The sequence below is a fragment of the Hydra viridissima genome, unplaced genomic scaffold (assembly GCF_058129835.1).
Source record: "Hydra viridissima isolate aposymbiotic clone 2 unplaced genomic scaffold, HvirCarnegie_v1 scaffold_2, whole genome shotgun sequence".
NCBI lineage: Eukaryota > Metazoa > Cnidaria > Hydrozoa > Anthoathecata > Hydridae > Hydra > Hydra viridissima.
Genome location: NW_028324301.1, coordinates 15709492 through 15737156, shown reverse-complemented (window position 1 = coordinate 15737156; position 27665 = coordinate 15709492). Strand labels below are relative to the sequence as shown.

Below are 27665 nucleotides of genomic sequence, written 5' to 3'. Positions count from 1 at the left end.
ATATTAACTTACCTAGTTTGAATAAATTTAAAAAAAAGAAAAAAAAAAAGATAAAATTTAAGAAAATGATAATGAAGAACTTTTGTTGTAGAAGTACTCAAAGAACGTGTTTGAGGTCTTTAGAATTGTTGTATAATTATTGCATAATTATGCGTATTTCCATTACGCAAAGTTGCGCTTTAGTTTACGTACATAAAATACGATTTAACCCAACATTGCTTACCTGTTCAAGTACATTAGGAATTTGTCCTTTAAATAAGGAGACTAGCACTTCAAATGCAGGACCCTTCAAGTCAAAAAATGCATGAATACCGCACAAGAAATCAAAGCTCAACAATATTTGGCCACAGCAGTATTGAGCAAGTATGATTATGTACATAATATATAACATAATATACAGTGTGTGTATATATATATATATATATATATATATATATATATATATATATATATATATATATATATATATATATATATACTCTCTTTAATTTCTCTTATTATCACTGTTGTGTATTTAAAAAGTTTTAAAATACCAAATCAAAATTACTGTAAGATATATGTATTTTAAATTCAAAACTTATTTTTAGAAAGGTGCTGAGAAAATCTGTTTTGGAAATGTTTCTTCAAGAAAGCCTGCACCAGACTGGTAAATTATCTCCTTATATTTATATAAAAGTTTAGCTTACAAAACTGAACTTATGTAAGCCATTGCTGAAATATTTAAATGAATAAGCAACAAGTATATAGTTAATTAGACTCAATCCTGTTTATCATATCTTTTATATCACTTAAAGTTCAAAAATATTGTTATGTAGCATTCCAAAACTTTCATTGGAATCTTTGATTGGTCATGATGATTTAGTAAGTTCATATTGTTTATTAAAAAGAAATTTCAATTAATTTTAAAGTAGTTATGTAGTTAGTTAATCTAGATAATGTTAGTTTTCCCATAGCATTGGAACTGAAGTATTTTAACAGAGTTCTTTGGTCTGTTTTCTTGTTCTGATAAACATACCTGCTTGTGTTTTAATGTTCCCTAGATCATGGATCTCCAAGAAGTGCATTAAAGTTAGCTAACATCCAAAATGTCTAATTCTGCATATTTAGCAATAAATATGTCCGACTGTAGGGTGATTTCATTTTATTCACTATCTCATAGTTAGACTAAAGAGCCATTCCATGTTGTAACCTAGTATTTCCAAGTATATAGATGTTGCTGTAGATTTGTTTATTTTTTCAATATTTCCAACTTTCTAATAAGGTACAGAAAACTCTTTTAAAAATATAGAATTTTGCTATATGAATAGTGACAAATAACCTTATATGATACTGCAATAGCAGTTTGCTGCAGTATCGTGTAACATTTTTTGACAAATCTTGTCATAGCTATTAGAATAATAAAATAGTGTCATTGAATATAGAATGTTTTAGAGAAAAAAAAATCAATAAATTAGAATATAAATCTTTTTTGCTGGTGGTTACTTTATTTAATTTTTTTTTTTTTTTTTTTTCATTTTTTTCTTAATAATTAATGTTTTTTTTTTAACTATAAATAAGCAAAAGCAAAGGTTCAAAGTGTTTACACTTCTAATCTCTAAATATTTTATTTACAGACATATTCCAAAGTTCACAAAGTAATAGAATTCCCTGTATCTAATGACAGGTATGTATAAATTTGATAGATATCATAAACTGCCATAAGTCTGCAAGTGGTTTAAAGACAAACTTTGATGGGCTTGTGGAAGATAGTCATGAATATATTTGGGTCTTTAGATGTCCGGAACTTTTTAAGTTATTTAGGAAAATCAACAGCTAAATCATTTTACTTGTTCGTAGCATCTTTCAATTTGTTTGGATGAAAAGGAGAAATGCTTTATCAAAAATGGAACCATAAGTGACTAATGAAATTGAAGAGTACAATTAACCTGAGTATAATATTGAATGATATATAAAAATCAAAATGTATATATAAAAGGTATTGTTTTAAGGGTGGGAATCTTTTAAATTTAACTGTTGGAACTGAAGACAACAGATTTTCTAGGAGAACTCTAAAATAGTTTTCATACCAAACAGTGATGTATCTAATAGGGCTCATTGAAAAATTAAAAAATGATAAATCCTTGTTTATTAAGATAAAAGTTGAAGCTGAAATTCATCATTCAAATTACATCTTCTTACAGAGATTTTTGTACTACTTTAGAAAATTCTTTTTGTGCTTCTTTTTACAAATTAGCTCAAAGTAAAATATTTACTACTTTGACATTATTATAGGATTGTCTTTGATGGAAATAATACTTGTAAACTACTGGGAAAAGTAGATATTTGGGATAGAGAAAATACCAAAGTCCTGCATTACGTTCGTTCAATTACGTCTGATTACGTTAATTACGTTAAACGTAATTAACATAATTGACGAACAAAACGAACTCAGCCTTACGTTTATTTCGTTAAAAAATTAAACGGAATTTTTCAAGTTACGTTTCGTACGTAGTTAAACGAAATTAACGGAATTGTAAAGAATTTATTAAAATTTAAGTTTATTACATAAAATACTGCATTATGGTTGCTCAATTCTGTTAATTAAGTAATAACTGAATAATATTTGGATAAGGATCTGTATCATCCCCAGTGCTATAAAAATAATGGTAATGAAATTACAATAATCTCTTCTTTTGACTGTAATGAAATTAAGTATTTATTTTGTTAATTTCATTATAGAATGTAATTAAACATAACTAATATAAATAACAAAACTCAGTTCGTCTTGCAGTATTACAATACCAAGTAAATAAACCTTACAATTCATCATCAATATAATTATTTTGGCATTATTATTTTAGTAATGCAAGCAGATAAAAATTTTATGCCCAAACATATTTTATCCAAAAATGTAACATAATAAGTTCCCAAATATAATCTATTAAAACTAAACAAAAAATGAACCTTGCTTAAAAGAAATATTTTGCATTATTTATTACAAATTAATTTTTTATTACACAAAAGTACTGAAGGAATACTTTGATTACCAAAAATTAGTAAAACATGAAATATCCTACTTGTGATTCTGACACGTTGTAATGAAACTGAAGGCTTCCTTTCATTTTATCAACATTCATTTTGGCAACAATAAACAGAACTATGATTAAGTCAACATAAAAATAAAACTATACTTTCGTTGACATAAAAATAAAACTATTACTTTGTCAACATAAAGATATAAAACTATTATTTAGTTGACATAAATATAACATATCATATAACGTAACACATCATTTCATCAACAAATAAAAAGAAAATTTGTCTACAATCTTTTACTAACCTAACCAGACCAAATTTAACCTAACAATTCACTGAACTCCACTGGCAACTCTTTAGGTTAGGTTAAGTTACTTTAAGTAAAAGAATGTCAACAAAATGAATCTTTTATGTGTTTGTAAACAAAATGATTCTGTTGACAAAACTATTGTCAAAAAAATGATAGGGTGCCAAACTAAACTGTTGAGTTATGTAACAATGTATATAGGTCAACTCTGGCATTAAGGGTCTGTGTGAAATTCCAAAAAAATGAGATGTTAAAATTGACCCAAAATACAGTCTTTACTAGCGTAAGTGACTCATTGTCAGTATTCCTGATAACTATAGGCTACATCAATGCCATATTTAAAGACTTATTTTTTGAAAGATTCTGAAAATACTAGAAAAATACCAAAAGTTTAGAAAAAATATACTATGTTAAAAAAATGCTTAAAATTGACATTTTTTAAGGTCACTTTTCTGCAGCCATTCTTAAGCATTGCTCTTCTTCAGTCTCAAGAACTTTGATCTGTTTCAATTTGTCCAAATTTTCTCTAATGAACACAATCATGTGAACATTTTCTGAATCGAGGTTAGATCTTCTGTCACTGATAATTCTTCCAGAGGCTGAAAAAACACGTTCTGAAGTTGCAGATGTAGCAGGGATGTGGTAGATTTTACGCACAAGTTTGCTAAGATGAGGAAAATGTATTTCATTTTTTTTCCACCATTTCAAAGGTTCTTTCTCACAAGCATCTGTCAATGGCATAGCCAAGAATTTTTCAATCTCCTGTGACACATCACTGCATTTTTTGGTTGCGTTGTGGATATCAGAAGAGATCTCAAAAACAAGCTGCTGGGCTTCATTCATTTCATCAAAATTTGGTGGAAGTTCTTTTGCTTTATCTGTACTGATATTTGTTTCCTCGGAGAATAATTCAGTTGCATTTTTCACTGTTTGATCAAAAGTCTTCAACTTTTTTAAAATTGCTCCTTTGTAGTAGGGATCCAGAAGATGAGCCAAGCAATATAGTTTGTTATCTGTTCCACCAGAAGGAATTTTCTTTTCTAGCTGTTCAAGTAAAGCAGTAGCAAGTTTGCAGGCTTCTGACAAAAATTTTCAACCTTTTAATTCTTTTTCTGTCTTTATCTTGATGAGCCTCTCTCGAATAATGAAAATTTGTACAAGAACTTCGTGAATGGTAGGAACTTTGTCTGACTCAAACTTTTTAGATGCTTCAAAGAACATGTTCAACAAAAATTGAACATCAGCCATTAGCTCAAATTCCTGTTCATTCGGAATTTTCTCTGAAAAATCAGCCTCAGAATTCTTGAGATGGAGAAGTGGTGTTTTCAACTGCAGGATTGAATCCAACATGAGACAATTAGAGTTCCATCTAGTGACAACTGGTGGAATTATTTTTCGGTAAGTAACATCAAGCTTACTTACCGAAAAATAATTCCACATGCTTTGGAGATTGCCTCATCTGTTTTTGTAGACTGATGAACCAAAGATGACAGATTGGTTGCACATTTGATGAGTTCTTTGGTAGTTTTGAGTGAATCGACTGCTTTAGATAATACAAGATTTAAAATGTGGTCAATGCAAAGTAATGATTCGTTGATTTGATCTGCTTTTGATGATCCTGATTTCATGTTGGCAGCACAGTCATGTACCACTACACGCAAGCAGTCTTGTGAAAGTGCAAGTTCAGTGATTGAATCATCGAGCTTTTTACCAATAGCTTGTCCAGTGTGAGGAAATGGAAATGGCTTACAAGCTAAAATGATCCTCTGGAGCTCAAAATTCTCATCAATGAAATGAAGTGAAATGCTGATGTAGGCTTCATTATTTCTAGATGTCCACAAGTCTGTTGTAAAGGATACTCCAGAAGTTGTTGGTAAAATGTTAGCAAGTTGAGATGAAAGATGTTTCTTCACTTCTTCATAGAGTAGTGGGAGTTTCTGTCTTGAAAAGGTTGTTGCTGATTTCAGTTGATGACGTGGAAGATACTTTGAACAAAAGGATTGGAAACCCTTAGACTGAACAAATGTGAATGGAAGATCACATTCTACCAACAGCTTCATTAGGTCCAAGTCAAACTCTAGTTGTCTCTGGTCAAACAAGGAATACTTAGAACGAAAAAAATTCATGCTTGAGTGGCATGGGACAGGATGAAACTTATTAAGGCTTTTGGCAAGTTTTGGCTTTTTTGGATCAGGTGGAAGAAATCCTTCACTTTGTAAAGAGGTTGTAGAATTTTTTGACGTTGAAACTTCTGCTTCTAAATCTTCAGCTTCTTTAGTGGCTTCACATAAATTAGCTTCGTCATTTAGTTCTTCCATTTTTCGTTGAGTCTGTTGTTTTATCATTTCTGTAAACTTGCTTTGATGCTGAGTTCGTAGATGAGTCCTCATGGCAGCTGTAGAACCATTTTTTCTTCTGAAAATTGCATTTGGACAGTGCTTACATTTCACTCTTGGAATACCGTCACTGTCAGCACTGTATATTTCAAAGTGGTCCCAGAGGACCACATTTCTCTTGTTTTTCGGTCCTTTGTTCATTTTGAAGGAGTGATAAATTCGCAAATTAAAAATTTAAATCACAGCACATTTTTATCTCTGAAGTAAATAAAGTTTAACATTTATATCTGTGAATATTTGTTTATTGAAAAATTTCTCTTTATATCTGTGAATATTTGTTTATAGAAAAATCACTCAACCTCTCCTCTGTTAGTTTTGTTAGTTACGTCAATTACGTTAAGTTACGTTCGTGGACAAAATTAACGAAACCAAAATTTAATTACGTTTCGATACGTTCGTACAATGAACGTAATTTCAATGATTACGTACCGTTACGTTCGTTTAGTTACGTTAGAGATAATGCAGGACTTTAGAAAATACAATAGTGTGAATAGGTTTTAACATATTTTGAATAATAGCTTCTGAATAATTTTTACATAAAACAATGTCTTACTTCAAACAATGCTAAACACTATTTTAACAAACAAAAGCAGTCTTTATCGAAATTATAAATAGTTTGTTGTATATACAGTCAGAGAAATAAGTATCCGAACAAAATATTTTATTGTGAAAAACAAGCTTTGTCAGATTATTTCAGAAAGACATGTTTTTGATAAATATTGTTATAATTATTCTTAAAGCAAATTTAATCACGATTTTATATAGCAAAAAATTAATCAACGGTAAGTAGCTTGCCTTGCTAAAATTTAACGATTCCCAAAGGAGTGTTAAAACTTCAACGAAAAATAATTATCTGAATATCTGAACCAATTCGTATCAACTCATTTGTTTTTAGTTTGCTCTTGCATTTTTGCTTATTAATTGTTGTGAAGGGTTCATGTTAGATGATTAGTACAATTTATAAAGACAGATATTTTGTGCTTAATATTATTTTTTGTTTTTCTAAGAATAAAAAATTTTTGTTAAAGTTTTTTCATTTCTTTATTTTTTTCTGTATTATGGTGTTTGTTGTTGTTAAAGAGTTAGTATGGGTAAAATTCCACTACTGGAACATAAAAAAGTTATTGTCCTTTATGAAGAAGGCTTTTTTATAATTTCTTCATAAAGTACAATGTATATTATATATATATATATATATATATATATATATATATATATATATATATATATATATATATATATATATATATATATATTGTCCTTTATGAAGAAATTATAAAAAATATTTAAAAACGCGGGATCTCTTGGGAATAAAACTCAAATTAGAAGACCTCCATTTCTTACAAACCATGAAATTGATTATTTTAAAAGTCTCTGTAAAATTGGAAAAAATACTCCAGTGAACTGGCCCAAGATATTCAAGCTGCAACTGGTACCAATATTTCCTCATCTTGTATTTGACAACATTTGCTAAAACCTAGGTTAAGAGGGTCTGTTGCAGTTTGAAAAACTTTGTTACATTGTGGAAATAAGGAAAAAAGATTTATATATGCAAAACAACATAATCATTAGGCGCAAGAATTGTTAAACCATCTACTATACACAGATTAATCAAAATTTGAATTGTCCAGTAGCAGAAGATGACAGTATGTAAGATGAAGGGTTGGAGAGGCTTATTCATGCTTTACTGTTGGGTGTAGACAATCAGGGCGATTGTCTACATCCAACAATCAAGCATGAGGGAGGTTCTGTTCTAGTTTGGGGTTGTATTTCATCTGGAGTAGGTGATTTAATCAGGACAATAATCTTAAACATTGTTCCCAAATGGCCTAAAAATATTTACAGGACATATGTGAGGAGGAAGTTCTTGAAGTAATGAACTGGCCTCTTAAAAATCCCAGAGATTTGCTACTGTGATCAATGCAAAAGGGGCACACACAAAGTTTTTTTTTTTTTTTTTAATCTCATTGTATCATATTTAATTAAATTATTTCTAGATATTTTTGTTTTTAGTATACACATCTAATAACCTGACTCTTTTTTATTTAATAAGTCCTTAATATTTTTAAGAAATAATCAAAAATATAAAATTATAGTGGACTAAAACTTATCCACAGTAATGTATATTAGTATCTCAACCAAATGGAGCAAAGGTAATGTAAGGTTATGGTAAAAAATTGTGTTTAAAAAAGCAAATGTAAAATCAAATTACAAAATTTCTTTTTTAATCTACCCCTTAAAAACAACTTTTGAAATATTTTTCTCTTTTTAAGTCAATTTGCTTGTTAATGGATGAGCTTACACATAACCTGGCCTTTAGCATTATTAAAAAGGATGGGCTTATAAGATAATGAGCTTGCACTTGAGTGAGATTCTTTGTGGCAGTTCATGGTATTGATCTGATTATTTTAAATAATGACAAGTTTCTCTATTTTGTAGTTTTCTTCTTTTTAATATCAGGTCAATTGTTAATGATAGAAGTTGGCAGGTATGCCTATAAAATATTTGCTCAATGAACAATTCTTTGTATTAAATTATGATTGCTAAAGCTATATATATATATATATATATATATATATATATATATATATATATATATATATATATATATATATATATATATATATATATATATATATCTGTATGTATGTATGTATTGTTTTAAGGTCAAACAAACCTTATGTTCTGAAAAGGAGGCTAATTCTTCTCAAACAAAGCATGATGATATTCCTGATCTTGAGTTGAATCTATCTCAGAGTAATGATGTGCTTGGAAATCTTGCAATAGTAAATTTTCTTTTGTTTCAAGATTTTATACTGTTTTTTTAAATAGTTTCAGAAAAATATCAAAAATGGATGCAAACTTGTTTTTTACAAGCAGCTTGTTACATCCATAAATAATTGTTAGGAGAAATCAATTTTTATTAGAAGGAAGAACTTAATTATAAAAAAATTATTTTTTAAATCCAGTTAAATAGCAAAGTGCCCAATTTTTTTTGAAGAATTCACTCATTTGTCTAAGCAAAAAATCTGGTTATATATATATCACCATTTAATTTTGTAATATTTATATAGATTTCATTAAACAACTAATATGTTAATAAATATTATAATTTTCAGTGTACTTTTCCTTCTTTTTTATTCAAATTTTGAAACAAAAAATCTTTTCTATCCATCAATTCTACACCAAGCACTGCAATATCTAAATGTCAAAATTCATAGTTTTTGAAGATAATCAAAAGTTGTGCATATACTTGCTTTTTACAAAAAACTTTGTTTCAGGCAGCCAAAAAAGTCAAAGATGATTTAGCAATTGAGTATCTGAAGAACAAGTTAGCTTATGATAAAATGGTTGGAGTTTGTGAAAAAATTTTTACTTTTTGATTTTGTTGATTTTAATTGTTTATAGAATTCAGAAGTTTTTTATCTCACTTTTCAGAAAGAAGAGAGACTAAGTAAATCAAATGTTGTAGAAGAATCTATAATCAATAATCAATTGAATTGTTTTAAAGTGGAAGATGAAAAACCACCAACAGAACTCCCTAAGTTTGGTTTTAATGAAAAGTTTGACTCTCGAAGCAAAAGACATCAGGATATGTATCGGTCTCAGTATGTTTGTTTGGATTATTTTTTTTGTTTAGATTTAGTTGTTGCTGTTGTTTGTTTGTTGTTTTTTTTAATAGACATCAGCAAAACTCCATTAATGTTTTAATATTTTTATAGTTAAATTCTTTTATTAAAATTGTTGATTTATAAAATAACTTCACATCACCAATACTGATGGGATTATTTTAACATTAAATAATTTAATAGTATTAATCTAATTCAATTTTAAAATTTGATAATTTAACACATGCCATTTTAAGAAATACAGTGGTGCAAAAAGTATCCTACACAAAGGAAAAACTTTATTTAATTAAAGCCTATTCAACAAAATAACATAAACAAACACTATTCTAATGTAACTTTACATGGGAAATACAAATATCATATCAAAACAACAATATCATTAAATGTTGACTTGATAATTGCAAATTTGTAAAAGTTAAGGTTAAAAAAGTATCCAACACATTGTAAAAAAAGAATTTGATTCGCCAATAATTTGTCATCCTTTATGTTCGAGGGAATATTCTAGAATCAGAAAACGTTGGAACATTCTAGAATGCAAAAGAACATTATATAATCTTTCTAACTGCAGTCATTCATAACCTGACTTCTTCATCGGAAGGTTGCCAAAATTTTATTCTCTTCAACAATGCCTAAAGCTGCAGAATTGTCTGAATCAACTAGAAAATTAATTATTTAGCTACTCAGAGATGGTTTGCGATATAGAAAAATTTCATCTGTGTTAAATATCCTAATTTCGACAGTTGGTGATACTGTTCGGAGGTGGAAATTCTTCCATCTTTCAACTAGTCTGCCTCATTCAGGGTGTCCTACAAAAATGTCTGACAGTACAGTAAGGAATTTAGTTCGAAAAGTACAGAATAATCCTCAACTGAATTGCTCTGAACTGCAAAAGGACTTGCAATCATCTGGGACAAATGTTTGCAAGAATACAATTAAAACAGTTCTTCAAAAGAGAGGTTTTCATTCTTGGTGACCAAGAAAAACCCCTCTCTTTAAGGAAATTCACGTAAAGAAATGCCAGAACTTTGCTGAAGAGCACTTGAGTAAAGCTTTAGAGATAAAATATTATGGTCAGATGAGACTAAAGTAGAGTTGTTTGGTCAGAACTGTGTTAGTCGTGTTTGGAGACAGAGGAACTCTGCGTTTCAGGTGGCAGCACAATGTTTTGGGGCTGTTTCTCTTCTGCAGCCCCTAGGGAATTGGAAATTATAGAAGGAAGGATGAACTCCAAAATTTATCGGGGCATTCTTGATAGATGTCTCGTGAAATCAGCTTAAAAGTTGAACCTTCCTCGAGGTTGGATATTCCAACAAGACAATGACCCTAAGCACATGGCTAGGGCTATTCGTGCATGGTTTCAGGAGAGGGAAATTGACCTATTGGAGTGGCCTAGCCAATCACCTGACCTAAATCCAATTGAAAATCTGTGGAGGGAATTGAAATTGAGGGTACAGGAGAGAGATCCAAGAAATTTTATCCAATTGAAAGAAATATGCAAGGAAGAGTGGGCTAAAATTCCTATTAGCATATGTGCTAATCTTTTGAACTAGTATTCCAATCGTTTAGAAGCAGTTTTGGCTGGTAAAGATCACATGCGGAAGTATTGAGTAAATTTTTTACAATGTGTTGGATACTTTTTGAAACTTAATTTTTACAAAATTGCAATTATCAAGTCAATATTTAATGATATTGTTGTTTTGATATGATATTTGTATTTCCCATGTAAAATCACATTAGAATAGTGTTTGTTTATGTTATTTTGTTGAATAGGCTCTAATTAAATGAAGTTTTTCATTTGTGTAGGATGCTTTTTGCACCCACTGTATATAGGACTTGTTTTATAGGAGAAAAGTATTATACTTATTATATGTATTGGTATGTATGCATTTATGTATGTATATATGCATTTATGTATGTATGTATGTATGTATGTATGTATGTATGTATGTATGTATGTATGTATGTATGTATGTATCTATCTATCTATCTATGTATCTATGTATCTATGTTTCTATGTATCTATGTATCTATGTATGTATATATGTATCTATGTATGTTTACATATACACACACATAACATGATAAATATAATACTTATTTTGCATATTATATTTCTCTGTTAATATTTTATTATTATTATATATTTTATATATTAAATATAATATGTAAAATTTAATTTTAAGTTGATACTGTAAAACTTTTCTTGAATATTGGTTTGTGAAATAAAAAGGAACAATTAGGAACAATTTTATAATGAGATCATTTATAAGATTGTTTTGATAAGCCAATATCGGCTTCTTTTTGTTTTTTAGATGTTAAAAAAAAAGGGAGTTATTTCATGGTTTATTTACTGTATAATAAAATTTCTTTTTGTATATAGAGCTGTTCTACAAAATCCAGAAGATGATACTTCAAAACGAATAAGATTTAATGCAAGAATCATCTCTATAGATGGTCAGAATGCTCGTAGAGAAATCAATGGCATCTTTTTTGTTTCCGACAAGTCTCTCACAATGTACGAGTTTAGGCAGTTTGGGAATAGGTAAAATAACTATTTTTAGAAGAAAAATACTTGAAATTTAACTAATTTAAAATAAATAAAGATGGTGTAGGGATTTTCTAGGTACTTTTGCATATTGAATGTTTCATACTTGTTTTCTTGGCCTTTTGTTGTTAGATCAAATGTATTGCCTTTAATACAGCGTGGTCGCTATAATCATTTAAAAGGCTGTCTAAAAGGTGAATTATATTGTTTGTTTGATATATGTATTGGTAAGGATCTGTTATTTGAAACATCTCTACAAGCAACATTACCTGATTCTTTAAAAAAGAGGAGCATAGCTGTTTTTCGAATTACTGATGTTGATGAAGAAAGCAAAAAAAAATATTTATATGATGGGAAAAAACGAAATGAAATTGAACAGGACATGATATCCTATGAAATGGAATCAGTTGATGAGAAAATAAAGATTGCTTGTAAAATTAGAGGTAAGGTTTGGTGTATTAAAACTTCTTTTATATTCTTTCATTTCTTTTGACAGCACAATTCTATTAAACAATTTTGATACTCCTTAGTTTCTCAAATCCATTGAAAGTTTTAGTAAATATTTTTATTTGTATAGCAAAAATTTGCAAACAGTTGCAAACACGTGGCCCTAAAACACTAGTTAATCTGCACCATCATTTTAAATTAACAGACAAGCTCCATGTTGGCCTTTTAAATCAAGACGAAGTGAAAGCAGCTTTGTCTAAATTCAGAATTATTATAAATGATGAAGTAAACACTCTTCTTTTATGTTTGTTGTCATTGGTTATTTTACATTTTTTCTTTTTAGGTTTTTTTTCTTATTTTTATATTATTATTATATTATTACATTCCATATTATTTTATTCTTTTTATCTTTTCTTTTTTTCTTTCTTATTTTCTAGTTATAATTTCATGTTGTAGGAGTTTGAAGATCTCTGGAGAATAACGGACATGTACCAAGATAACCGAGTAGATTTTTTAGATTTTTCCAGAGCTTTTATCGGCGAAATGTCAGAAACGAGAAAGTATTGGGTTCGGAAAGCCTTTTCTAAAATTGATGCAAATCGTAGTGGATGCGGAAAGTTAAGTGACATAAAAAAGTTTTATTTACCGCAGAACTTGCCAATTGTAAAAGGTGTGTTTTTTTTTTTGGATGAGTTTATGTAGCTCTATCAAAATGAATAACGATGTATATCATTTCAGACAGTTCAAATTGTTTAAGTTAATTTTAAAAATGTGTTTTGTTTAAAATTATTTAAAAACATGATTTTCCGATTTTACAGGCAACATTTCAGAAACCAACTTGATAGATGATTTAACACAAGATTCAAAACTCGGCAACGAAGACTATGTTGCATACTCGGTTAGCTTTTGCTTTGTCTCAGTGCTCAAATTTAAGTATTTATTATTGCACATGATCTAAAAAAAAAAAAACTCTTTATGTGACTTGAATTTTTTTTATTTTTATTTTTATTTTTTTCGTAGCTATTTGAAGCTTATTATGAAGGAGTTAACCTGAGAATCGACGCAGACGAGGAGTTCATAAGATTAATTCGAAGTTGTTGGACAATCTAACATACTATTTATCTTTTTAAATAATTTACATATTGTTATTATAAATTGTAGATAGGGTAATTTTGTTTTTACAGAAACTATTTATGAAGAAAAAAAGATTTGAAGAGATTTTTTAACGTTTTATCGAATTCATAAGAAGATCTTTTTCTTTCACCTCGTGTGTTAGTTTTTAAACGTTTACTTTATTTTCATACGACTAGAAAAGATGTAAAAAATAAATAAACAACAAGCCTACTTCGGGTATTATATATATATATATATATATATATATATATATATATATATATATATATATATATATATATATATATATATAATACATAAATGTATAAATATAAAAGTTTTTAGAAATGTTAGTTACGTTGCTGCTACATATGTTGTCGTCTTATTAGAGCTCACTAGAAGTAAGTTAACTTGTTTCTAATAAGCTAAGTACTTTCTGTATCAGAAGAAAACCACGTTGTTTTTTTTTTTCAAAAAAGATTAAAATTTTTCGATATCCTTTCATATAATGATATATGCTGTAAAAAAAAACCACCGAACATTATTTTTGTAAAATTTAAATAATGACGATGTTCATCCACGCAAATAATAGGTTTTAACCCTGAAATAAAGTGTCTTCCAACATTTCATAAGTTAGTCCAAAATGGTTGATCTTAAACTGAGTTGTTTAAAAATTTAAAAGCAATTTTTAAATGACGTTGAGTTGTTCTTTTTGAAAATTTTGAAAAGTGCTTAGCTCAATGCACTGAGCTAAATGGCTTTATCCAATCAAAAGTTATCCTTGTTAAGGACCATGAAAAATATTGCGAAAAGTGAAAGGCAAAAAAGGTCATTAAAAAAAAAGAAAAAAATTGTTGAATAATAAAACCTGAAAAAAGATGCTCTACAAGATCTTTCCTTCCACAAGATCTTCTTTAATTGACTCGTGTAAACTGCACGTAGGCATTGTGCAATTTATTGCAGATGTTGTCGTATGTGATCTGAGCCATTGGCGATGGTAAAAGTTGATATCTCAGAATGCACTTTTACTGGACAAAATTCTTAACTAATTTAATATTAGAGCTAAATTCACTAAAATTAGTGTGAGTACTGATATGATGTCTGTGCTTTTCATGAAGGTAATATTTTTTTATTTCGTTGCTATGGATACCTTTATTTTGCTTAGCAGCAACCTACTTCTGTTATCTGCATTCACTAAATTTGGCATGAGTACCAATATTAGATCACATTTCTTACAAAAGCGATAATTTTTTAAATTTAGTTGTTATGGATACTTATACTGCTTAGTTACAGGATACTTTCCTTAGTTACACAGTGGTAAATTGATATTTGAATATTTTATCGGGTTTATGACCCACCTATATTGAATACAATTGAGTAATAGGCAAATAATGGAATAATAGGAATAATAAAAGGAATAATAAAAGCAAAAAATAGTGCAAGAAAACATTATCAATTTTAAATTACATCAAAAAATTATAAAACAATAATATCGTTTGAAGATTGTTTAAGTAATTGTAAAACATCTGAAGGAAATGCCTTATGATTTGTTTGGTGTGATGTTGATTTACGCAGTGATGAAATAACAGGATCACTGGAAGCTATTCTATTGATAAGATCAGTTTTTGTTGCTTTTCTGGATGTTTTTCGGCTGAAATTTTTGCAATGAGATTTGAAGTCTTTATTTCTAGCCTCTTGAGCTTCCTCTGACATAAGTCCGATGGGTAATGTAAGGCTTTTAATTATGTCATGTCCATTTATCAATACTTTGTGAACTGATTGAGCCATGTAATACCATGGATAAAGGGATACATATAGTCTAAAAATGTCAAAACAATAATTCTTGAACTTTAAGCAGTCTATTTCATATCCTGAAGAGAGCGTTACCAAGATAATGTAAAATCTGAATATAAGGTTTTGATCAATACCCAGAATTTCAGCTGTTTGTTCATATGCTGCAAAAGCACGCCTTGAGGTATTGCCATCATAGCTTGTTCCAGAACCACCACTTTTAGGGAAATCAACAACAAGGACGACTTTTGATTTCTCCAAATAGGCACCTTTTCGTTGCTGTTGTTAAATCCAGTCAAATCCAATGGGACTAGACAAGTAATAAATAATGATTCTTCACGCTTTAAATCTCTGTTAATGTCAGGTTCTGATTAAACTTGTTTATAAATGCTTTGGTCAGTAGCACCATCAAAACCAGCCTTACACGTTAGTGTCATTGTTTTTATTGCTTTGAAAGTAATTAAATTACTGTTAGTGTTAGTAATTAAATTACTAACAACTACCGAAAATATGTTGTTACTATGCTATGCAAAGTAAGGTATCCATAGTAACCAAAAAAAGTTTACTCATAAGAATTGTGAATCTCATTTTAATACATACCCCCATTATTGTGTACTTAGAGCAAGTAAAATACTATTAAAATAACGTTAATGTAAAAATGAGTTGTTACTATGCAATATTTAGTACCATAGCAACCAAGTTAAAACATACATAAAATCTGAACGGGGATTTAAGGGGACGAGCAATCAATTAAAACTTGATTGAAGCATCATATAGCTCAAATAAATATAAGACAACACATTGTGCGGCAAAAAATAAGTTTCTTAAGAAATTTTTTTTTTAATTTGTGATTTTCAGAGTATAACTGAGATATTTAAGAAATTACTTATTTATAATTTTTTTTTTTTTTTTTTCTCAACATTCAAATGTCATTAATCAACAATCAAAACTCAACAATCAAATGCTTAGAGTTTCTGGTAACTAAGGGATTTAATATAAATAAATTATCAATAAATTTCTCCTAATATATGTAGATACTAAAACTAAATAGGTTTTTAAGATTAGACAACTAAAATTTTTCCCATTTTGTCCACTTACTGGCCCACTGTGGGGTGGCAATTGAAGGAAAACTCTGAGGAAATAAAAAATTTCATTTTTTACCAGAAGTTGATTTCTTTGTAATCATTTGGTTGTTTATTGTTGTTGTTGTTGTTGGATTATTTTTTAGAATCCATTTCAAACCAAGAAAGCTCGTTAAACTTGTATAGATTATGTTATATTTAACTGAAAGGTAATAAAAACTATCGTTAAATTCCTTGTATGATAATAAAATGAAAAACATTCCTTACCTTTAAAGCTTTTAATTTGAAAACTTTTTCCAAAGTATAGCTTATAGACTAAGAAGATCTTTGAAGGAACGTTGTAGGTGACAACTAGCCGTCTTGACTTTTTTTCTAGGTTAAGGTATTTTTAAGATATTAAGAAAAATGCGTCGCTATGGCCGAATCTATGGTCTTATATCTAAAAAGTTAAACCCCCCAGTCGGCAAATTTAGTTGTAAATGCGCATTAGAAACTCGTTTAACTACGTATCGTTGTGGTATGTATGTTAGCCATTTTATCGTGTCGAACACGCATTAGAAATACGCATTAGATGCGTATAAAGACAGGTATACAATACGACGCCTTCTGAGTATCAAACTCGCATTTGAAACTCTTGTAAACACGTATAAAACACGACAATTAGAGAATATTCAATACGATATTTTCCTGGTATTACATGCGCATTTAAAACTTTCCAGAATACGCGTTATTTACGAATATATGTTAGCCTTTTTATCGTGTCGAACGCGCATTAAAAATAGACATCAGATGTGTATTAAGACAGGTATACAATACGACGCCTACTGAGCATCAAACTCTTGTAAACACGTATAAAACACGATAAACAGAGAATGTTCAATACAATTTTATTAACTAATATGAATTCATAACATAATGATAATGACTAGCAGTAAACAACCCGTAATATGGATTATGAAGTATTAAATCATTAATAACAATAAAAACACATTAATAACTTGATATATTATCTGAAAAACTAAATACAAATTTATCTATAAATATTTTAACTTTGATTCCCTAACAGCAACGTCATTGCTTATAGTTAACGACATAGAGACCACATTAACATCAGTTGAGTTCTTTTTAAAATCTGTCACAACACAGGTACCAGAAAAGGGAAGTCAAGTAAAGCCTGCAAATACCTAAAAAAAGAAATGAAAAAAAAAATTACAATTTTTAATTACAAAAGTAATATTTGCATTTTATTGTTAGTAGAAATAGGATAATAATAAAAATAATAAAAATAATAATAATAATAGTAATAATAATAATAATAATAATAATAAAAATAAAAATAATAATAATAATAATAATAATAATACTAACAATAATAATAATAATACTAACAATAATAATAATAATAACAAGATTATAAAAAGGCTAGACAACACAATGTAGTAACACTGGCAAATAGCACCACAACTTAATAAGATATTTTATTAACTTAAATACTTGGACTAAAAAGATTTTATTTATTACAATATTTGAACAATCAAGGGACAATTATAGTTAAACAATTTGAGCAACTATATCATAAAATAGCAAGCAACTCGTAAAATATTTCTTATAAATGTGTGGTATTAAGAAATACGTAAGAGCTCAGTAATTACATAAGTTTTATTAAATCTCCCTCTCATCTAAGAGAGAGAGGGAGAGAAAGAAAGTGTTTCCAAAGCAGCATGTTAACAAAAGTAAAAAAACACGGAATAAATAGTTGTAACTGGTTTTATTATGTTACCAGTAAACAAAATTATTTTTACCTTGATTAAAAGCTAATTTCCAGCATTTCTTAATTAAGCTCCAGCTTCCTTGTAACTGTTGACTAATGATTAATAGAGTAAATATCACATCATACTAAATTTACAAAATTAAAACCATGTTTCAACAGTAAGCTAACTAATCAAGAGAATACAAAGGGAAGACAAACTAAAAAAAAAAAAATAAATGAAAAAAAGAACATGATTATAATAGAAATTGTAAAAAAACTTAAATTATTTAAATTTAAGTGTTAATTGTTACTATAAATAGTTAAACCCATACTTTGCTTTGTTCTAAAGTGTCTAAAGTAAAATCAAAATAACAGACATTAACACTGTTTGACACTGAATTCTGTCAAGTAAATTTTCTGCTCACCAAGCAGCATTTTTTACATTTTAACAACGAATAATTTCATCCAGCCTAGATCTATTTTTTTCATTTGACAACGTTTTTCAAGTTGCCTATTAGCATTTACATTAATAACTTTGTTGAGCCTTATACTATCTATTTCAATTTCACTATTATCATTAAACATATTACCAGTAATCTTACTATTGTTACAACTGAATGAATGAACATAAAAGAATCTTACAAATTGTGATCTTTTCTAATCAAAGACTTTATTTAAACTTAAGATTTATTGAAGTCCATATCTTTTTATATGTTTATACACATTAGTCATTTATCAAAAATATTAAACAATATTTATTTACATCAATTATTTTTAATTCAACAAAGAATCTAGACTGCAATGCACAATGGAAAAATATCATCTTTTTTTTTCAACTACTTTCTAAAGGAATTTTTTTATTTTTTCTATTCTGTTATTTTTTCTAAGAAAGAATATTTATATAGATACAGAGAAATATAAAATATACTGAAATATAGGCAGATTTATGTTTATAAACTTTCCATAATAAATACATAAAGTATATACCTAATATGAAGTAAATCCAATATAAAATAAAACAAAATTGTTAACTTACTCAAATCAGTATCAGTTACACTGTGTGAAGTAACTAAAAAGCACTTCAGTTCTTTTCAATTACTCTAAAAAATAACTTTCAGCTCTTTCCAATTGCACTAAAAAATAAAACAAAACTTGCTTAGCTGAGTTGCCTAGTTTATAAGAATCTGAAAACAGATGAGTAAAAAACCAAGAACAAACAAACATTTATTTATTAGAACTACTATATTTAAGCAAATTAAATTAAACAAAGAATAACGCCAATTTTCCTTAAAGGCTAAAAAAAAAAAAAATTTCAGCTCAAATTTGCTTGCAGACCTTGCTTGTAAAACCATGTGAATAAGAAACACATTTAGAAAAGCCTAGAAACTACTTAAAAATGACATATGCAACATTGAAGTTTGAGCGTTGACTGGACTAATTATTAACAGATGTTTTTAAAAAATTCATATAAATTTACATATATTTGCTCTTTTATATCGTATAAACCCATCATATGATAAATCTGAAACGAAAAAATGTAATGGATAAGTGGATAAGTAAATACAAAGAAAAACATCATATATGAATCATAAATCAATATATCTGATAGAGATAAGATGTCATGATAAGAGAGTAGTAGTTGTTAAATATTGTTATTTCATGTTAGCTTTTAGAAAACAATTCATGTTGGTATGTCATGGTTCTAAAAATTCAAATTGAGATATAAACAAAATGTATATACAGCAAAATGATTTTTCTCGAGTGCCTTTTAGTAAAAGATTAAAAGCAGTGAGTTTCAATAATAAAACCACTTATAATTTTTAACAATAGACACCAACATAAAGGTAAGCCAAATGTAACAACATTAGTAACATAAATAACAACTTTACGCAAAATCTTGCTCAACATGTTTGCCAAGTCACACACTTTGAAAACATGTAAACAACATAATATAAACATATATGCTAACTATAAAACACAATATATTTATTTAACTTTACATAACATACATAAACACTTCATATAATATTTATATACACAACAGATACATTTTATACTATTTTAAAAACACATTTATAAAACAATTATATAACACATATTATCAGATACATATATTTATCAAAATCTTTTTAACTTTGAACATAATATAAACATATATGCAAACTATCAACATATATAACTTGAACTGCGCGAACAAAAAATTTAAAAACAACATGAAAAAATCTAAAAAGATTCATATATATATTCATATATAAAGACATATTTTGTAATAAAATATCAAATTATAATCATATTTAATTTAAATCAAACACTTATCGAATAAAGAACAAAAAGCAGATATAAGAACTGCAATCCTTATAACAAAATTTAACGTTTAGCAACAATAAAATGTTAGCGTTGGCTCGAAATTTTAATTTGTTTTTCTGAATTTTCTAAAACAGAACAAAAAATTCTGTATATAATCTATATCTGATAAAAATAAGTAAATATTGCACTGATAATCAGTAAAAACTGTACTGGAGATATGTGATACTACTTTAGCAGAATGATATCTCTTCATATAACTTTTAATAACGCTGATTATGATATAGAAATTGAGATCATTTACTTAACTACTTTAGTATATGTATAACTAGAGAGATAATAAATAATACAAAATATCAACTAGTTTTGTAGCTACCTAGAGTAAAATGGTTTCATGTACAGGGAACTACTCCAACTATTATATTGCTGTAAACTTCCAGTTTATTAATATTATTGAATTTTCTATTTGGGCTAGCTCCATAAGACATTATAGCTCTTACTTTGAGTCCAATGGATTCCAATATACTATATATATATATATATATATATATATATATATATATATATATATATATATATATATATATATATATATATATATATATATATATATATATATATATATATATATATACATATATATACATGTTTAACAACAGAAATATATACAGTTAAGGATAAATAACTTATACATAAAGTAATATAAATGCAATAAAGAAAAAAAATAATTTGTCACAGTTCTAAAGAACTTAGCAAAGGCAATTTATGGCAAAACCCAAGTATAACTAAGTATTTAATATTAACAAAATATGATTTACCAGCTTTACATAAACCAAATTTATTTGAAAAAAACAAATGGGTTATTATGTGCTTTTTATGACAAATGAAATAATATATGAAATATGAAAAACAAATCTTTCGGGCACGATATCGTACCCGATTATGATCAAATATAATATGTAAATACTCGGAGTATTGATCACGTATAACATACCGCCGTTGATGCCAGAAAAATACGCCTTTAGTTTTAAGTTTCGAATTCGAGTTCAATACCACTTATTTATCAAAAATGCGTATTATATAATATTTGATCGAAATCGGGTACGATATCGAACCCGATTTTGATCAAATATCAACTTTAAAACGCACGCTTAAACTAAAATTGCGAAAGCAAAATTTAAGAGGAAAAGGTTTCTCTTGAGAAATTTAGTAAAAAGCTTATCTTGAATGGAAAGGAATCGTCAGGAATACATGAAAAGTTATATGTAGAGATATCGTTCTGCTAAAGTAGTATCACATATCTCCAGTACAGTTTTTACTGATTATCAGTGCAATATTTACTTATTTTTATCAGATATAGATTATATACAGAATTTTTTGTTCTGTTTTAGAAAATTCAGAAAAACAAATTAAAATTTCGAGCCAACGCTAACATTTTATTGTTGCTAAACGTTAAATTTTGTTATAAGGATTGCAGTTCTTATATCTGCTTTTTGTTCTTTATTCGATAAGTGTTTGATTTAAATTAAATATGATTATAATTTGATATTTTATTACAAAATATGTCTTTATATATGAATATATATATGAATCTTTTTAGATTTTTTCATGTTGTTTTTAAATTTTTTGTTCGCGCAGTTCAAGTTATATATGTTGATAGTTTGCATATATGTTTATATTATGTTCAAAGTTAAAAAGATTTTGATAAATATATGTATCTGATAATATGTGTTATATAATTGTTTTATAAATGTGTTTTTAAAATAGTATAAAATGTATCTGTTGTGTATATAAATATTATATGAAGTGTTTATGTATGTTATGTAAAGTTAAATAAATATATTGTGTTTTATAGTTAGCATATATGTTTATATTATGTTGTTTACATGTTTTCAAAGTGTGTGACTTGGCAAACATGTTGAGCAAGATTTTGCGTAAAGTTGTTATTTATGTTACTAATGTTGTTACATTTGGCTTACCTTTATGTTGGTGTCTATTGTTAAAAATTATAAGTGGTTTTATTATTGAAACTCACTGCTTTTAATCTTTTACTAAAAGGCACTCGAGAAAAATCATTTTGCTGTATATACATTTTGTTTATATCTCAATTTGAATTTTTAGAACCATGACATACCAACATGAATTGTTTTCTAAAAGCTAACATGAAATAACAATATTTAACAACTACTACTCTCTTATCATGACATCTTATCTCTATCAGATATATTGATTTATGATTCATATATGATGTTTTTCTTTGTATTTACTTATCCACTTATCCATTACATTTTTTCGTTTCAGATTTATCATATGATGGGTTTATACGATATAAAAGAGCAAATATATGTAAATTTATATGAATTTTTTAAAAACATCTGTTAATAATTAGTCCAGTCAACGCTCAAACTTCAATGTTGCATATGTCATTTTTAAGTAGTTTCTAGGCTTTTCTAAATGTGTTTCTTATTCACATGGTTTTACAAGCAAGGTCTGCAAGCAAATTTGAGCTGAAATTTTTTTTTTTTTTAGCCTTTAAGGAAAATTGGCGTTATTCTTTGTTTAATTTAATTTGCTTAAATATAGTAGTTCTAATAAATAAATGTTTGTTTGTTCTTGGTTTTTTACTCATCTGTTTTCAGATTCTTATAAACTAGGCAACTCAGCTAAGCAAGTTTTGTTTTATTTTTTAGTGCAATTGGAAAGAGCTGAAAGTTATTTTTTAGAGTAATTGAAAAGAACTGAAGTGCTTTTTAGTTACTTCACACAGTGTAACTGATACTGATTTGAGTAAGTTAACAATTTTGTTTTATTTTATATTGGATTTACTTCATATTAGGTATATACTTTATGTATTTATTATGGAAAGTTTATAAACATAAATCTGCCTATATTTCAGTATATTTTATATTTCTCTGTATCTATATAAATATTCTTTCTTAGAAAAAATAACAGAATAGAAAAAATAAAAAAATTCCTTTAGAAAGTAGTTGAAAAAAAAAGATGATATTTTTCCATTGTGCATTGCAGTCTAGATTCTTTGTTGAATTAAAAATAATTGATGTAAATAAATATTGTTTAATATTTTTGATAAATGACTAATGTGTATAAACATATAAAAAGATATGGACTTCAATAAATCTTAAGTTTAAATAAAGTCTTTGATTAGAAAAGATCACAATTTGTAAGATTCTTTTATGTTCATTCATTCAGTTGTAACAATAGTAAGATTACTGGTAATATGTTTAATGATAATAGTGAAATTGAAATAGATAGTATAAGGCTCAACAAAGTTATTAATGTAAATGCTAATAGGCAACTTGAAAAACGTTGTCAAATGAAAAAAATAGATCTAGGCAGGATGAAATTAATCATTGTTGATATGTAAGAAATGCTGCTTGGTGTTAATTTGATTTTACTTTAGACACTTTAGAACAAAGCAAAGTATGAGTTCAACTATGTATAGTAACAATTAACACTTTTAAATTTAAATAATTTAAATTTTTTTACAATTTCTATCATAATGATGTTCTTTTTTTCATTTTTTCTTTTTTTTTTTCTAGTTTGTCTTCCCTTTGTATTCTCTTGATTAGTTAGGTCACTGTTGAAACATGGTTTTAATTTTGTAAATTTAGTATGATGTGATATTCACTCTATTAATCATTAGTCAACAGTTAAAGAGAAGCTGGAGCTTAATTAAGAAATGCTGGAAATTAGCTTTTAATCAAGGTAAAAATAATTTTGTTTACTAATAACATAAAAAAACCAGTTACTACTATTTATTCTGTGTTTTTTTACTTTTGTTAACATGCTGCTTTGGAAACACTTTCTTTCTCTCCCTCTCTCTCTTAGATGAGAGGGAGATTTAATAAAACTTATGTAATTACTGAGCTCTTACGTATTTCTTAATACCACACATTTATAAGAAATATTTTACGAGTTGCTTGCTATTTTATGATATAGTTGCTCAAATTGTTTAACTATAATTGTCCCTTGATTGTTCAAATATTGTAATAAATAAAATCTTTTTAGTCCAAGTATTTAAGTTAATAAAATATCTTATTAAGTTGTGGTGTTATTTGCTAGTGTTACTACATTGTGCTGTCTAGCCTTTTTATAATCTTATTATTATTATTATTGTTATTATTATTATTATTATTATTATTATTATTATTATTATTATTATTATTATTATTATTATTATTATTATTATTATTATTATTATTATTAATTATTGTTGTTGTTATTATTATTATTATTATTATTATTATTATTATTATTATTATTATTATTATTATTATTATTATTATTATCCTAATTCTACTAAAAATAAAATGCAAATAGTACTTTTGTAATTAAAAATTGTAATTTTTTTTCATTTCATTTTTTAGGTATTTGCAGGCTTTACTTGACTTCCCTTTTCTGGTACCTGTGTTGTGACAGATTTTAAAAAGAGCTCAACTGATGTTAATGCGGTCTTTATGTCGTTAACTATAAGCAATGACGTTGCTGTTAGGGAATCAAAGTTAAAATATTTATAGATAATTTTGTATTTAGTTTTTTAGATAATATATCAAGTTATTAATGTGTTTTTATTGTCATTAATGATTTAATAACTCATAATGTGTTTTTATTTGTCATTAATGATTTAATAAATCATTACTGTTAGTCATTATCATTATGTTATGAATTCATATCAGTTAATAAAATTGTATTGGGTATTCTTTGGTTATCGTGTTTTATACGTGTTTGCTAGAGTTTGATATTCAGTAGGCGTCGTATTGTATACCTGTCTTAATACGCATCCGATGTCTATTTTTAATGCGCATTCGACACGATAAAAAGGCTAACATATATTCGTAAATAACGCGTATTCTGGAAAGTTTTAAATGCGCATGTAATACCAGGAAAATATCGTATTGAATATTCTCTGGTTATCGTGTTTTACACGTGTTTACAAGAGTTTCAAATGCGAGTTTGATACTCAGTAGGCGTCGTATTGTATACCTGTCTTAATACGCATCTAATGCGTATTTCTAATGCGTGTTCGACACGATAAAATGGCTAACATACATACCACAACGATACGTAAATAAACGAGTTTCTAATGCGCATTTACAACTAAATTTGCCGACTGGGACTTTGCTTGTGCTTAGAACATTTTGTAAACAAAGTTCGCTTAAAAAAAAGATGAGTAAACGGTTTCAAAACTATATTATATGTAATTTTCGAAATATTTCAAAAAACAACATTATTTTCTATTAATACCACCTTATACATTCATTACAAAATTATTCAAATAAACAGCACTTAGTTATATTGACCATTTTAAGTTATGTTTAAAAACCTAAATCCTGAAAATATTTTTTTTCTTTTCAAAAATCACCAAGAAAAACTTTAAATTGTTTTTCGCAAAAATTTAACTCTTATAATACCCGAAATGTAAAAATTATTCCTACGCTTTGAGTTCCGGGCTCGTTTTGAAAATGCATTCTATATCCTTCGTATGGCTCTTTTGAAACTAACTCTAAAATATTATCTCTCTCCAACCTTTCTACAACGCTCCAATCAACGTAGGAGCAGCTTAAATAGGATTGTTTTGTCAGAAGTATAAAGTATCCACCGCTTTTGACGAGTCGACAAATTTCTCGAAAGCATTCAGTTCCTGGGTGCGTCGAGGATAAAAAAAATGTTCCAGCTGAACAAACAACGTCGTATTCATCGCTTGAAATATCTTTTAAGCCTTCGGTATCTCTTCCTAAAATTAAATTGTTCATCGTGTTTTTATCTTTAGCTGCATTCAGCATTTCTTGATTGGCATCGACTCCATCAATTCTGGAAAACCCAAGCTTTAATAAATGCTCAGAAACTAAACCAGTTCCACATCCATAATCAAGTATTTTGATGTTTTTGTCAAAAATTAAATCGTTTATCTTTTCAGCAATTTTTGAAGGCCCTGAATAATTTTCAAGGGAAATCGCTTTATCATATCTAGTGGAAAATTCTCTGTACAGCTCTTGTTGCATTTCATATTCAGAAAAACTTGGATTTTGACGCGTCAACTCCATTCTTTCGTGAAATGTTGTCACCCATAGTTTGAAAAATTCATCGTCTGTTTCATTCAACATTTTAAAGTTTCCTTGTCCTGACTTAAAAGAATTCAAATCAGTTAAATAGAAAACACTTGAGCGCGACTAAGTTGCGTAAAACTGCTGAGTTGATAATAAAAAGATCAAATTCTAACTATAAACAAAAAAATTAAATATTTGTTTGGTTACCACTGCATTTTGAGCCCATTTTAAAAACATCACCACTGCAATTCGAATCGCTAAAAACTAGCGAGGGGACCAAAGATTATTTAACAGAATCGACTTATTGATATTTTAACAATAACAGCCCCTCACTGGTGACAATGTGAGATGTTTGCAATAACATTCCGGAGCGATGAATAATAAGCAGTTAAATGAATGATAAAATATAATTTTGTCGGTTGAAAAGTAAAACTCATTAAATACAGCTTTATGGGAAATTGACTTTTATACACTATGATGCCAAATATTAACAATTAATATTGCAAGAAAAAGTCACTAAGCGCGTAAATCATTCCGAAATAGTAGTATTTTATCTAGAGATATCACATTGATACCTCGATAAATGGAATTTTAATAAAGTAAACTAAAACTTGATTATCTCAAATTAGCTGCAGTGTCACTTAATGAGTTTTACTTGTCAATAGACGATTTCATTTTTGAAAAAAACTTAGTTGCAATTTTACAGTACTTTCAGTAGCATTTAAAAAGCTTATAAGAAAAAAAAATCGTTTTGTTGCTGTAGTTGATTTTACTTCAGAGGTTCATTTTAATTTCATAATTTTATTCAAAAGAGAAACAATGTGTGTTAAAATATGTTTTGAAAAAATTTCGTTATTTTTGATTTAATTGTGATTTTTTTTTTTTTTTTTAAGATTTTGATTTTTTAACGTATGCTACTTTTTATATCCAAGCTAATTTTTTAATTTTGTATAGCGAAAGTCCAAGCTGTACAATAGCATATAATTTATCACCACATCGACCCACAACTTTTTGTAATTCAATTTTTTTCATATCGGTTGTGCTCTAAGCACAGAACCTACGTCCAAAATTGAACTTTGAATTCAAATTCGAAATTTGAGGAGAAAAAAATTCGACTTTGGAAATCTTCGAACTTCGTCCAACCACTGTTGGAGCTTCGTCAAATTCAGACGAAGTTGGGCGAAGTTTGAAAACGAAGTTTCAACGTTTAACAACGTA

At 27.6% G+C, this 27665-nt stretch overlaps 2 protein-coding genes and 2 long non-coding RNA genes across 25 annotated transcripts; 2 read left to right on the top strand and 2 right to left on the bottom strand.

The window, feature by feature from the left end:
• Positions 1 to 178: 178 nt before the first annotated feature.
• LOC145194148 (calcyphosin-2-like) lies at positions 179 to 13602 on the top strand. Of its 4 annotated transcripts, XM_090078699.1 has the most exons (14): positions 179 to 363; positions 588 to 646; positions 816 to 861; positions 1614 to 1663; positions 8179 to 8206; positions 8385 to 8504; positions 9000 to 9068; positions 9157 to 9326; positions 11728 to 11889; positions 12025 to 12335; positions 12470 to 12624; positions 12796 to 13009; positions 13158 to 13237; positions 13360 to 13602. In XM_090078699.1, exons 1-14 carry the CDS (start codon positions 277 to 279, stop codon positions 13447 to 13449), a joined length of 1641 nt encoding a protein of 546 aa, XP_089934825.1. In that variant the 5' UTR covers positions 179 to 276; the 3' UTR covers positions 13450 to 13602. The 4 variants fall into 4 exon arrangements, 3 of the variants coding, with proteins under 3 accessions (XP_089934825.1, XP_089934826.1, XP_089934827.1); XR_016449800.1 differs by lacking the exon at positions 12470 to 12624; XM_090078700.1 differs by lacking the exon at positions 9000 to 9068.
• A 3709-nt stretch (positions 13603 to 17311) lies between these two features.
• LOC149892200 (uncharacterized) lies at positions 17312 to 20905 on the bottom strand. Of its 12 annotated transcripts, none has more exons than XR_016449900.1 (4): positions 19411 to 20905; positions 18408 to 19208; positions 18128 to 18221; positions 17312 to 17509 (listed from the first exon to the last, which is right to left on the bottom strand). It is a non-coding gene; the product is annotated as an uncharacterized LOC149892200 (long non-coding RNA). The 12 variants fall into 12 exon arrangements; XR_016449897.1 differs by having other exon boundaries at positions 18128 to 18293; positions 19112 to 19208; XR_016449899.1 differs by having other exon boundaries at positions 18128 to 18189; positions 19112 to 19208.
• Positions 20906 to 21453: 548 nt separating this feature from the next.
• Positions 21454 to 24957, top strand: LOC149892199 (uncharacterized). Of its 8 annotated transcripts, none has more exons than XR_016449888.1 (4): positions 21454 to 23166; positions 23801 to 23841; positions 24012 to 24105; positions 24768 to 24957. It is a non-coding gene; the product is annotated as an uncharacterized LOC149892199 (long non-coding RNA). The 8 variants fall into 8 exon arrangements; XR_016449892.1 differs by lacking the exon at positions 23801 to 23841 and having other exon boundaries at positions 21455 to 22725; positions 23070 to 23166; positions 24044 to 24105; XR_016449889.1 differs by having other exon boundaries at positions 21457 to 23166; positions 23801 to 23820.
• A 655-nt stretch (positions 24958 to 25612) lies between these two features.
• LOC149892198 (uncharacterized) lies at positions 25613 to 26600 on the bottom strand. Its single transcript, XM_090079087.1, has one exon. The coding sequence runs from the start codon at positions 26502 to 26504 to the stop codon at positions 25803 to 25805; it is 702 nt and encodes a 233-aa protein (XP_089935213.1). The 5' UTR covers positions 26505 to 26600; the 3' UTR covers positions 25613 to 25802.
• Between the last annotated feature and the right edge of the window lie 1065 nt (positions 26601 to 27665).

What these genes read in the sequence shown, in the direction of transcription:
- LOC149892198 (XM_090079087.1), bottom strand. Translation starts at nt 26,504, where the DNA reads ATGTTGAATGAAACAGACGATGAATTTTTCAAACTATGGGTGACAACA.
- LOC145194148 (XM_090078699.1), top strand. Translation starts at nt 277, where the DNA reads ATGCAGGACCCTTCAAGTCAAAAAATGCATGAATACCGCACAAGAAAT. An exon ending in TGCTTGGAAATCTTGCAATA is followed by an intron (nt 8,505 to 8,999) that starts GTAAATTTTCTT and finishes ACTTTGTTTCAG; the next exon opens with GCAGCCAAAAAAGTCAAAGA. An exon ending in GAACTTGCCAATTGTAAAAG is followed by an intron (nt 13,010 to 13,157) that starts GTGTGTTTTTTT and finishes CCGATTTTACAG; the next exon opens with GCAACATTTCAGAAACCAAC.